At 43.0% G+C, this 12,882-nt stretch overlaps 7 protein-coding genes across 7 annotated transcripts; 4 read left to right on the top strand and 3 right to left on the bottom strand. All coding sequences in view use genetic code 12, as the record gives it.

Annotated features, from left to right (window-relative positions):
- Positions 1 to 479: 479 nt before the first annotated feature.
- Positions 480 to 1,535, top strand: CJI96_0001027 (uncharacterized protein; the record flags this gene model as incomplete). The annotated part of the gene is made up of 1 exon (XM_029032384.2): positions 480 to 1,535. One exon carries the CDS (start codon positions 480 to 482, stop codon positions 1,533 to 1,535), a length of 1,056 nt encoding a protein of 351 aa, XP_028892699.2.
- A 61-nt stretch (positions 1,536 to 1,596) lies between these two features.
- CJI96_0001026 (RNA-binding signal recognition particle subunit) lies at positions 1,597 to 1,971 on the bottom strand (the record flags this gene model as incomplete). The annotated part of the gene is made up of 1 exon (XM_029032383.2): positions 1,597 to 1,971. One exon carries the CDS (start codon positions 1,969 to 1,971, stop codon positions 1,597 to 1,599), a length of 375 nt encoding a protein of 124 aa, XP_028892698.2.
- A 924-nt stretch (positions 1,972 to 2,895) lies between these two features.
- Positions 2,896 to 4,416, top strand: CJI96_0001025 (uncharacterized protein; the record flags this gene model as incomplete). The annotated part of the gene is made up of 1 exon (XM_029032382.2): positions 2,896 to 4,416. The coding sequence occupies one exon, from the start codon at positions 2,896 to 2,898 to the stop codon at positions 4,414 to 4,416; it is 1,521 nt and encodes a 506-aa protein (XP_028892697.2).
- A 58-nt stretch (positions 4,417 to 4,474) lies between these two features.
- On the bottom strand, positions 4,475 to 7,135 carry FZO1 (mitofusin; the record flags this gene model as incomplete). Its single annotated transcript, XM_029032381.2, has 1 exon — positions 4,475 to 7,135. One exon carries the CDS (start codon positions 7,133 to 7,135, stop codon positions 4,475 to 4,477), a length of 2,661 nt encoding a protein of 886 aa, XP_028892696.2.
- A 726-nt stretch (positions 7,136 to 7,861) lies between these two features.
- Positions 7,862 to 8,503, top strand: CJI96_0001023 (ureidoglycolate hydrolase; the record flags this gene model as incomplete). The annotated part of the gene is made up of 1 exon (XM_029032380.2): positions 7,862 to 8,503. The coding sequence occupies one exon, from the start codon at positions 7,862 to 7,864 to the stop codon at positions 8,501 to 8,503; it is 642 nt and encodes a 213-aa protein (XP_028892695.1).
- Positions 8,504 to 8,538: 35 nt separating this feature from the next.
- CJI96_0001022 (uncharacterized protein) lies at positions 8,539 to 9,336 on the bottom strand (the record flags this gene model as incomplete). The annotated part of the gene is made up of 1 exon (XM_029032379.2): positions 8,539 to 9,336. One exon carries the CDS (start codon positions 9,334 to 9,336, stop codon positions 8,539 to 8,541), a length of 798 nt encoding a protein of 265 aa, XP_028892694.2.
- Positions 9,337 to 9,460: 124 nt separating this feature from the next.
- On the top strand, positions 9,461 to 12,079 carry SEC15 (Rab GTPase-binding exocyst subunit SEC15; the record flags this gene model as incomplete). The annotated part of the gene is made up of 1 exon (XM_029032378.2): positions 9,461 to 12,079. The coding sequence occupies one exon, from the start codon at positions 9,461 to 9,463 to the stop codon at positions 12,077 to 12,079; it is 2,619 nt and encodes an 872-aa protein (XP_028892693.2).
- Between the last annotated feature and the right edge of the window lie 803 nt (positions 12,080 to 12,882).

Raw genomic sequence — 12,882 nt, 5'->3', positions numbered from 1 at the left:
AATGGAAGTGGCAACACTGAAATCCTAACGCTCCTCTAATACATGAAGTCTATAAAAAAAAAGCAGCTGGGGCGGGATTTATTGGCTATCACGTGTCCCGCGCCTGCATCGCGAATATCAACTCATAAGATTATATGACACACTACCTACCTCAATCTTCTAATTAACCCATGTCAAGCCTCTGGTCTCGTTTGCTTGGAAGGCAACAGTACAACCTGCTTCCGACAACTAATGACCCCCCGCAAAATCTACCCGGATCATTTCCAGCGGAAACGGCATCCCCAGAAACTGGCAATCAATCGATACGTACTCTGATACTTGAGTGGTTAATATTCTTGATCATCAAACCCATTACATTTGCCGCCGTATTTGTACTTGCATTATTCTCGAGGTTTATATCATTCTTGTACTTTGATAGCATTGACATTCGGAGGCTGAGGTCAGCTTCAGAAACCGCCACCACAAGCTGTAATGCACTCATGAATGACCCTATAAGCAAGGTGGAGAGTTTTGTCAGAGCGCTTGAAGAGAACTTGCTGCCGGAACAGCAATATTATTCTCAAAATTATGAAAACAATGTACTTTCGTTGCCCCCTTTTTTCCATGGGAGCTACACTCAGGCTCTTTACATGGCTATTAACAGAGGGAAGTTTCTATATGTCTACCTCACAAATCCCAGCAACGAAAGCTCGAGCTCAATTTTCGACCGCATAATAACCAATCCTAAATTCATATCAATCTTCACCACGGAAAACAGAAATAACCAAAACATAATCTGGGGAGGAGACCTAACGAACCTGGAAGCATACCAGTTGGCCAATAGCTTGAATGTAACAAAGTTCCCATTCTTGGGTCTACTATGCCTCACAAGAACATCGACTATGACACCACAGGGCCCATCTAAAACGCCTCCCAAAATCTCGTTGATTCTGAAGATTCAGGGTGGAATTAGTGACGATCAGGACCCTAACAAAGTCATCCAAAGTAAGTTTATCAAGAGGACTCTCAAGTACGAGCCTGAATTATCTTTGATAAGAGCTGAGCTCAAAGAAAAGTATATGGCGGAGTTGGTACGCAAACAGCAGAACGCAGACTACCAGCAGTCTTTACTCAAAGATAAACAAAAGAAGGCACAGAAGGAACGCAAGAAGCTTGCCGCTGACTATCTACGCTGGAAGCAGTTGCACATCCAGAAGCTCAGGCTGCAACAAGCTGATAGACAGCATATGGCCAAGATCGCCATCAAGATGGCCGGGGGCAACCGTGAGACGTTCTATTTTCCTGAAGATTCACCAATTGAGGATATTTATTTGTACGTGGAATTACACCAAAAGAGTCTAATTGATGAAGAAGCCAATTTCACCGCTACGGGACGCGAGGCCGAAAAGTTCAAGGATTTCGAGTACCCATATCAGTTTCGTCTCGTGTCACCCGTGCCGCCTTTGCCCCTGCTTAATGACTATGACAAGAGTACCAAAGTGAAGGATGTGAGCTTCATCTATCCAAGTGGGCTTCTTATGGTGGAAAGGCTCTGAATGATATAAGTAACGTGAATTGAGATGCATTTCATGACTAGTCAAGATTTCGAGATGATATCTATGGTTTCGTCACCTTGCTTTTCTTCGTCTTCTTCTTCTCTTTCTTCTTCAACCCAACGAAGCCCGTTTTTAGCACCTGTGCGTATTCCAACCAGAAAGCATCCAAATTTGCTGGCTCCACCACAGTTGATATCTTGGATTCCTTGGTTCCCAATGTAGCTCTAATTAGTACAGGGTAAGCCTGTGTGTTCTTTGTGTATGCTGGAGAATGATCCACAATGTTGGATGAGAGGTCCTTGATCTCGTCAATAGGTTCTTTCTCAAGAGATGCAGTGTACCTTTTTTGAGTGAAGTAAACAGAACTCTTACCTTCGTTAGCCGCTAGAAGGGTCTCAACTTTACTGATGAATTCTGCGTTGTTTAATCTGCCCATGGTTGAAAAGAAGGTGGATGGTAGTAAGGTAAGTAGTTTTTTTTCAACAAGTTGATATACAGGTGACGCTAAGAAAGAGGGAGGGGAAACTGGATGAATTGCGTCCGGACTATTATCGAATGTAGATGACTGAATTTTTGTCTTGAATCAAACTTAATTCGAATAATTTGCCAGCTGGAAAGAATGATGACACTTTACTTAGATTCATTTATAGGCTCAAGTAGAGGCTGCAAGAGGGCCTAATTTTCGATTAGATTGGCTGGAATGGTTTCAATAAAAATAGTGAGGCCAACATTAGTTTGGACCATTTCTATAACATATCTAATGAGCAGAAATTTAACTGTAATATTGGTCCAAATAAAAGTTTCACCACTGAAGGTGTTCAAAGTCCAATACGGCTGCGAAATACACGACCTACACCAAGATGATAAGCAGAACTATCTGATGGAAATGAAATTTTATCTGGAAAGCATGAATTACTTTCAAAACCATTGTCAATATTGCAATTGACTTGACCACAGGTCCCTCCAAGCTCGCTGCGGTGTTTCAATATCGTAGCTCTCTCTAAATCGTGAAATTACGCTCAAAACTCCCAATATTTACGTAATTTGAGCCACTTCAAAAGGGTTCCTTTATTTCCATCAGGATAAGAAGTTGATTTTTCTTCAATTCAAAGTCCCTACATTTACCCACGACTTTCTACGTGATCTGCCCGGGGACAATGCACCCTGGTGTGAGTATCCCCTGGTGTGAGTATGCGCATCAGTTATCAAGTGCGAGCCACACAATTCACATCGATCGCTGATAGTTTTCAACACCACTGATTCTTGGATAGCCTTCCATTCGCCCCTATAGCTTTCACCCAAATTGGGTACTGCAGTCCCATCGCTCTTCCTCGGCATTCACCGAACCTGAACTACTGTAATGGCTAAGCACTTCTATGCTAGACTGGTGGCCTTGATCGTTTCTGTCCTTGTGGCCTTGGTCGCAGGAACACCTTATTTATATGGTATCTATGCTCCTCAATTGGTCAGACGAGTTGGGTTCTCCACATCAATAGCAGCTACCATCTCACTAGCGGTCACTGTCGGTACAGGCTTTGGTGGGTTGCCTGCCGGTTTACTTATCGATAACTTCGGGCCTCACAAGCTGATTCTACTAGGCTCCTCGTGTATATTTACGGGATACTTCATTTTGAATCGTGTGTACACGTTGATTATTTCTAACTTGTTCTTAATCTCGTTTGCGATGTGTCTAATGGGCTTTGGGTCCGGGACCACATTCTTTTCGTGTTTGAAGGCGGCCCAGGCAAACTTTCCGCATCATAGAGGCTCCGCTAGCGCTCTTCCAATCGGTGCGTTTGGCCTAGCTGCCACCGTTTTTCTGTTAGTAGCTGCTGTGTTTTATGCTGACGATCCTGGTGGTCTACTTTTATTCTTATCTTTATTTTGTGGTCTAGTGGCATTTAGTGGGTCGTGGTTCATACACGTGTATGATGTGGAGGAGTCTAATGCAGATGAAGAAGCTATCTCGGGTCAAAGACACCAACTTTATCGTCAGTCTTCTTTCTTAAGTCGCCTTGCGTTCTGGGGCCTCAACAAATCTGATACAAGTCTTGTATCTGAACAAAGTCTGCTTCTTAGCGGCCAACAAACTCCACGAAAGACTCCTAATAGTTCCAGGTCTCGTTCCACTGCGCTGTTTCCTTCAGAAACTGAAGCAACGGAACCACATCCACACGATAGTTTTTCTGAGCTAATTGCATCTCTTAAACGAATCAACTCTCCCAGTGACATTGTGCTCGCTTTATTAAAGAATAAGCTCTACTTAACACATTATTTGATCTTGGCCTTGTGCAGTGGGATGGGCCAGGCGTATATCTACACCGTGGGCTTCATCGTTCGAGCTCAGTTTTTCCAGAATCCAGGGAAGTACGACTCACCTACGACTCTACAGGCACTTCAAGTCTCTGTGATTTCAATATCACAATTTTGTGGTCGTATAGCAGCTGGCATGCTATCAGACGTTGTCAAGAAGAAACTCAAAGCTCAAAGACAATTGTTGGTGCTCGTTTCCATCGGATTCATGATGATTGCACAACTTATGTTGATCTTCACGAACAAAGTTCAGCTATTGACATTTATCTCCACCTTGATAGGGTTTTCGTACGGTATGTTGAACGGTAACTATCCATCAATCTTTGCAGACACGTTCGGTACGAAGCATTTTACCACAGCGTGGGGACTCTCCTGTTCAGGCCCTATCCTTGTTCTCTACCCACTTCAGCTACTTTTTGGTTGGATCTATGATTCAAAAGCAAGTGAAAATGGGACTTGCTATCAAGGAAACGCTTGCTATAAGGGCGTTTTCGAAGTGGCTATAGCACTCAGCTTATTGACTACAGGGATCAATTTAGTTCTCATACATCATCATAGACAGCGTTAAGTTATCGTTACACATTAATAGATTCATTTATTTACAAGATGATATAAGATTTTCGAGCTCAATCAACAGAGTGGATTTTCTCCAAGTCGATATCCTCAACGAATTTTGTTTCGTTTGCTATCTTCTCAATCAAGTTCTTGAAATATCCTGCGCTGATGTTGGCGGTTCTGATTTCTTTTTCAAGCCTCTCTTTTTCTCCACCTCTTTTATCGATGCTTGTCTGGAAATTATTCATCACTTGTCTTGAAGGAAAGTTTAGTACCAGTCTGCACTCTTTAGATATTCTGTCGGCATTAACATGAGCATAATCCATTTCAATAACCTGCTTCTTCAACTTTCTGGCCTGCTTTCTGGGGAATGCATTCGAAATATCATTGATGAGGTAGAACACGGTGAAGCCTCCAACAAATATAGCTAGAGGTACGACAACCTTTTTAGCAACGGATGGCTTGAGTAAGCCTGAAAGATTGTATGCCTTTCTAATTAAAGCACCTGTAGTGAGCAACTTTGTGGATGAGTACAACGTTTGTAAAGTGAGTTGAGTTGGCAATTGTTTCTTCAAAGAATAGACGGACGTTGGAAGGGCAGTCAAAAGATGCAGTGGATAGAGGACTTCCATTTGCAGCTTCGTGGTTGATATAACTTCGGTTGGGATGCCCATCCACATGAGCACAGCGCTAAAAGATGGATCAAAGAAATCTGAGATCTCGATCTGATCATTCAACTGTCTCTTGATTGTATCACGTCTTCTAGTGAACATCAAATCAGCTTTGAATACTTTATCGGACAAAAATTCGTCACCCAAACTCTTTTGGCCAATGGATACGATCTCTTGTACTGACTTTTCCGTCAAAAGTCTGGCCTTCTCTTCGCTTACTTGCACAGATGAGACAATTGTGTCGATCATTCTTCTTTGTGTTTCCTTGGCATAATCGTACACGAATTGCAAACCAGGATAAGGAACAATTTGTGAGGATCCAAAATTTTCAACTGTGGTCATGATCTCTTTTCTGGTCAAATCATATGCAGCTGAGCACGTCTTTTCGACGAGCTTGGTAATCTTATCATTCATTTGAACCGACTCGAGCATCATTTGATTAAACTTTGGAGCCACATTGGTTTGAAGCTCCTTTTGCATCCGTCCGATCTCATGATAATAAATCTCACGATTGATATCAGAAAGAGTCTTCAAGTCGGCAAGAATGTTCAACAAGTAGGACTTCGCCGGAAGCAACTTTGAGATGGATCTTTTGTCAAGTAGGAATTTTCTCAATGAGTTTTCCAACTTGTCAAAATTAGGATCATTGAAATCTGGCCTGCCATTCCCATCCGGGTCATCATCCCCCCCATCGCCACCATCCCCGCCGTCATCTGGAAGACCGTTCAAAACCTCAGAGGAACTGACGAAATGCACAAAATCTTTGGCATCCTTGTGAGTGTAAGGGGATAAATTTTTTACCTGGTCTAGAATTCTAGACATGCACTTATTTTTGTCCTTAATGTTGTCGAAACGATTGACCACAATAAACACATATTGCTTTTCAGCAGCAGCTGCTGCGATGAATTCCTTGGCGGAGAGTGTGAAATGGTTTTCGGAGTTAACCACAAACACGACCAAGTCGATTTCCTCTTGCCTCGAGAAAACCTGCGTTGTCTGATAGGAGTCCATGTTTAAGCCAGGGGCATCTATAAGCTTGATGTCTATGACACCATTACCCAAGAGGCTCTCCTCTGCAGTTCTATAGTCTAACACATACACCTTTAAGAGACCATACTTGTCACACTCGTACACCAAATCCTCGAGTTCATTGAGCTGATGGCGTTCGTAGGTGCTTTCGTTGGATCTATTGTATTCTTCGCCTATTGGTACAGCGTGAACTTCTTCAATGCCCTGATTTTCTTTAGCTGCATCAACAACCTCACAGAACACAGAGGTGCAGGGTTGTTGATCTTCGGGAAGTACTCTTCTTCTGAGAAGTGCATTGCAAAAGGTGGACTTGCCAGCGTTCAAATCACCAGTGACAAACACCTTTGAAGACGTGTCATCAACACGATCCTTGAGATTAAGTAGGTACTTGATTTGTTGAGAAAACTTCTGATCTAGCAACATAGACACAGATTTTTTGTCCAAGTTATTCATGAGCTTGGCTCCTGAATGTCCCATCTTCAAGTTGAGTTTGAGCACCTTGAAGTCTGCTGTCCTCATGCCCTTGAGCTTGTTTTCATCATCCTCCTTTTCGATATCGATCCCATCTAAATCACCCGCTTTTGCCTTCCCCAAAGTCTTTGCCTCCAAATCAGTTTTCCGCCTGACCAAGGCAAGATGTGCACGAGGAGAATTCAAAAGCAAGTTTTCTGACGCCCCATCTTCTGCTGGGAAGAATATTGGTCTCAGGCGATTTTCAGCCGCGAGCTCATGTAAAAGCTCGATTGTCAGGTTGATCGCTCTATCCAAAGCAACTCTATTTTCGTTGTAATGAACTTGTTTCAAGGAAGCCACCACAGCAGCATCAGACATACTCAGTTGGCGAGGCTTGTGTCTATTTACGGATTGCGATGAACTGCTTTCTCCCTCGAAGAGGGTAGACGACTCTTCCGCAAAGGTGCCATCGGAGGGCATGTACATCATCACTGCAGGCTCCTCATCCTCGACGAAAGTGCCGTCGTCAGAGCCCTTCAGATTTCGCCTTGCGACTAAATCTTTGAAGCTTTTTGACATGATGTATTTGGTTGGGTTATGATGTGAAGGAAGCCTCCTGCCAATTCGCACCCCAGAATCATCTGTTTTGATGCGAGCTAGCTTCGTGAGGATGCACGGAGGTCAAGCGCCACCCGACCGGATGTAGTAAGACCAAAGGAGGATATTAGCCAAGGAAAGCAAAAGCTTCCTTGAGTGGCTTTTCCACGTATAATATCGATGTAGCTAATGTTAAGTTGGGTACAAAGGAGACGTAAGGATTGGTCAGAGCGTTTGCGACATTTGCTCTTGCTGAGATATTATGCATTGATATACGTCCACAATCATAAGATTCCCACAGTAAATAGTACCATCAATCATGAACGGATTAGAAGTTGGGAACTGGACTCTTCTTCCAAATGTTTTATGGACGATAACTGTGGTTATATTCGTACCCAATTGGGAGTCCTGCTCGCGAGAACAAGCAGAACACATGACTTGCCTCGTTTTGGTCCCGAGTCAAACTTTCCAGACCATTTGTGGATTGGCTTTTGAGCCCCTCTTATGGACCCCTCATGGACGTAAACCAGTTGTACATGGCAGGCGAATTTTGCAGCCATTTGTATATACTTCGGAGGGCGCGCGATTGAGTGGCCGGATATTCCCGATTAGATATGAGCAGACTGAATTCCGTTCTCCACTATATGAGCTGAACTATTGCAAGGTTGATTGATTCACCATCCAAATTTTTTCACATCCAACATCGTCATGTACTTGCATACGTTTAACACATCATCTGTGGGTCCCATCAAGGCCCAATTGCTTACTCCAGAAAACTTCAAACCCTATGGAGGAGTTCTCAGCGCAGACGAACAGATCAAAGAAGCCCAGGCTTCAAGCGCCAACTATGGCACAGCAGTGAAGTTACATAAAGTGGCACCCGTCACCAACAACTTCCAGTTCTGCAAGAGCGGGAAACCTGCCCAGGCAAATTGGAATATCTTCAGATGCTCTGCCCCAAAGCATTTGATATCAGGCATGAAAACAAAGACCTATAAATCCACCGTTCTTGAGAGGCACCCATATAGCTCTCAGACATTTGTACCTATGGGCCAGGACTTGAAGAAAGTCTCGTATCTCGTCATCGTAGCTGACACAGATCATTCTCTGCCTGATAAGCTTCCAAACCCCAATCTGATTAAAGCGTTTTTGTGTAGAGGGAACCAGTCGGTCACTTATGGTGCAGGCACCTGGCATGCTCCGATGGTAGTCATCGACGAGAAGATTCCACACATTGACTTTGGCGTTTTCATTCACGAAAACGGGGTACCACAAGAGGACTGTCAGGAGTGCTCATTTGAACCAGGCTATTCCATAGAGTACACCGACCCTTACACAGCTAGACTCTAACGAGGCTTAGAGTCAGATGTGCACAAACGGGCCAGTTATATAAATTGAAGAAGGTCTTCTATCACCAGTTTCACGTAAGACTCCTTATTCTCTGGTTTCATCTTTTCGACTTTTGACTTTTCGAGGCGTAGCTTCTCCATGATCTTATCCAACGGCATCTCCTCGCCGTCATCGGGTTGTAGAAGACCTTTCGTCATGTTATCTAACCTGTCCAATCTGTGCTTGTCGTATTCCTCAGATGTAGACGACGTAGTTTGAGACCATGTGTGCGTTTGAAGTATCTCCTTGATTCTCTCCATCCCAAGCTTCTCCTTGTACTCGTTTGTTCCCTCGTGACCCTCATAGACGAACTCAATGCCTCGTTGAATACATCCATCCTCGTACTGCTCGAGAAGTGCATCGTTTGGAGCGTCCAAGGCGGCCACCATGACAACAGAGAATATACTCTCATCAAGAGACTCCTTAATTCGAGTATACTGGTCCATGATCATTTCCCAGTCCAGCACCAGTACTGAATTAGAATTCATTGTGAAAATGACTCCATCTAACGCTTCTCTGAGCTCTACGTATTCTTCAGACACAAAGCCTTTGTACCACTGATCAAGACCCTCGATAAACTTATCAGTGTCGCTTGGTCTTTCTTCAGGACACTCTTCAATAAGCAAATTAACCAGCGTCTTGTAATACTTGGTGTTGAGCTCGCAGCGATATATGAGACCAGAGTGAGATTCTTTGGGTATGCTTGTTGTATCAACGTCCTTAGAAAAGCATTGTGCTAGACGTATTTTACCCGAGTTTGGCGGGCCGATAACCAATACATTATTCGGAATCATCAGAAGTAGTTTTTCTGTATTCAGCTTTCGTATACTCTGACCTTCTCAAGTAGGCTCCCGGTAGTGCGCACTAAATACTCCAGATATCACCAAAACCGCTACTAACACTACTGGCGCAGTAGCTATGGCACCTTCAAAAGTCACCAATTCGACCACTACCAACGGAACCACTGCTAAGGCCAAGTTTGATATAGACACAGTGCAACTCGAGAAATTGTTTATTCGAGATGCAGACGTTTTCCAGACTACTTTGGACTCGGAGGACTATTTGGACAGCTTGGCTCCACTCATCAAGGATGCATTGAAAGCCAATGCTCTTCAAGAATTCATTCGCAAGCTCAATGAAATTGTCAAACAGAAGGACACAGAGCTCAATGAGATCTCGTTGGGGTCAACCCGTGATATCAACAAGTGCATCAACGCCATTGACGGCGTATCGCACGAATCGGCAAATCTTAGCAAGACTATGCAACACGTGAACTTGCATTTGAATAAATCGGCGTTGGAATTGGTTGCTCGGAAAAAGGCTCTTATAAAGAGCAAAGAGACTGCCAGCAAAGTTAATGAAACGATCACTACTTTGAACATGTGTAATCAAGTTCTCGAGATCGACAACAAAATCTTAGAGCTCATCAAGCAGCAGAAATCCTTCAGTGCCTTGAAATTAATTGATGAGCTTCAGACAGTTCATTTGCCCAAAGTTAAGGATTTTTCTTTTTCTGTGAAAATCTACAACTCCATTCCCCACATGACAAATATGATCAAGGAGGAGTCCTTCGACAGTTTGAAGCTGTGGCTCACCACCCACCTTGAGCGTAAGATCGACAGGATTGGAGATCATCTTTACGAAAACTTGTACAAGCTCGAAGAGCACTGGGAGTCTCTACGAAATGATCCCCGTAACAGATATCTTCTACCACACAGACTCAACTCGCCAATTGAGATCTCTATGAGAGATCCCCAATTGTCCTTCCAAGTATTTGAAAATCAGGAGCTCGGAATACCTTTAAAACCGGTCTACGATTGTATTCTCGTGTACAACTCCTTGAAAGATGCTGGAACCCTATCGACGGCGTACCACAAGGAATGGATGGAAAAGTACAGGAAGATTATCCACCCTATCACCCTTTCCGCCAGCAAAACATACGATAGATCAACTCCTAGCTTGGAAAGCGCCGTACTGTTTCCTGACTTGAATAGTTTGGAAACGTACCTCAGGAAGATCGCAGCTTTTTTCATTGCCGACAAAGAGTTGAATACTAAGACGAGATTCGAGCTTCGCTCAAATGGAACGGCGGATGATTTGTGGGACTCCTATGTGCTCAAGCTCAAACCGGTTCTATTAAACTTCTTGCAAACGCGAAAGTGGCTGCGAGATGACTTAGAGCTTCTTGCTGATTTCAAGGAGTGTCTAGGACACTTTCTTCAGGTGATGGAGAACAGTAACTACAGGACTACTGAACTTTATGAGATTATGATCATCATTTTCAGAGACTATTTTGGAGCCATGTTGATTGAGCATTTCAGGCACGAGTTTTTGGAATCCATACAGTCCGACCACTACATGCCTTTGGGTGTTTCTGACAGAGAGGATTATGACAACGTGATGAAAATTTGCTGGTACCATGCGGAAGCTAGCTTTGCTCCAAAAAATGTCAAATCCATGCCTGTTTCCTTCCCCTTTAGTGAAGATTATGTTCACTATTGTTTGGGTATTAGAGCGCTTATGCAAGATATTTTGGATTTTATTTCACGTCAATATAATTACGACCTAAATGAAATCAATCGAATCATCGTTGAAGACATATTCGAAAAGGTTTTGGGAAACGAACCTGGAGTGGGTATCTGTCACGATATAACACAATTCATCAAAAAGAACGAAGACAATAAGGAAATCGTTGCACAAAGTTATTCCAATTTGGAATACTACCTATACAGCTTGTATGAAATTGGCCAGCTTCTCGACTCAAAGCTAAGAAAGTACAATGGCATTGGCCTTCTGAACATCGACGCAGACGCCCAGTTCCAATTGCGAGCCCTTCATCTATTTACCGAAGCCAGAAAGATTTCAGAAAATACCGTCTTTAAGATGGTAGATCAAAAATTAGAGCTGCTTATTGAGCTGGTTGAGTATGAGGACTGGTACCCTTCAACGCCTAATTCTGATCCAAACTTCTTCATTCTTGATTTCTCCCTTTTCTTAGAGAATATGTTCAACTCTATCTTTTCGAACTTGCCAAGTTCTTTCAGGACGCTTGGTTTATTCCGAAGCTATGATTTCGTTGCTAAGAAATTCCTTGAAATCCTCAAGAATGCCAGAGGTTACAATAGGATCGCAATTCAGAACTTCGATCTCGATGTGAAGCATCTTGAACAGTCAATGGCAGCCTTACCTGTACCGGGCAATACTGCCGAGCAGGGAGGTGCAGTTGCTTTGCAATCTACATTCACTGAATTGAGACAAGCAATTGACATTTTGCTCCTCGATGACTATGATGAATATATCAAAAATCTGTCGTTCAGAATGCGGAGATTCGACAGAGTTAAATATGAGGATGCGATGCTGTTGATAAGGAAAATGCAGAAAGAAGAAGACAGTCAGGATGAGGACGCCTTTGCGAGAAGCGATGGTATTCACTCTCCTAGTGGAGAAGGACTCGAGCGTGAAAACTCTGTCTTCGAAAATTCAGCAGCCAGGTTTCAAAGATGGGCGCTGCTGAGGAGACCCAACAGAGGTCAATGATTTTGTTTGATTCATGAATTGCGCCAAAAAGTTAGCCAGCTTCTCTTTGGCTTCGAATCTACCACTTCGGTCCTGACCTCGTCTAAGGCTTTCTGCATCTCGTTCTCTAGTCTTTCTGCTTTTTCCTTGAGGTCCTTTTCGACTTCCTTATATTCTAAGTGGTACCATACAACATGGAAGCCCATGTACGCTGTTGACGCAAGCAAAAAGGTATGGTACAACGGGTACTTGAATTGCGAAATCTTTGGTTTAGGATCCGGAGCCTGCTGATTAAAGTTTTCATTGAATCTGACGGTTGAGTAGCTTCTTAACAATCTGGGTGCTCGCATTTGACTATAGCGTATGAGGAATTTGTTCATAATTGGAGATTACTTATTTGCCTTGAGATTCAGTGCGAAAAGTTGCAAAACCACTCACTCTTTAGGGTTCACCGTCACTCAATGCAATTACGCCACTCAAGTAACTTGTAGGTATTATATAGCTAACAAATCATTAGATTGTGAAATTCGAAGAATTAGTACCCATATTAGACTACTTCACTTATCAAATCTTGTTATCTATTTTGAAAGTAATTGCAACCTTTTCAAAAAAAAGCGTGGACATATGTGGAGCTACCTTAGAAATTCACAACCCTCAATATATTAAGCAAACAGAAAGACAACAAGGAAATAGAGGTTTCTATCTCTTATTATTAAGCTGGAAAAATGATTACTACACTCAAAGATATATCCAAAAGCATCCAGTGTAAAATCTTCAATTAGTCGATGTACGGGTTTCACTAGCATACTCTGTCTTAACCAAGA

The sequence above is a fragment of the Candidozyma auris genome, chromosome 1 (genome assembly GCF_003013715.1).
Source record: "Candidozyma auris chromosome 1, complete sequence".
NCBI lineage: Eukaryota > Fungi > Ascomycota > Pichiomycetes > Serinales > Metschnikowiaceae > Candidozyma > Candidozyma auris.
Note: the sequence above shows the minus strand (reverse complement) of the source record. Positions and strands in the feature narration are given on the sequence as shown.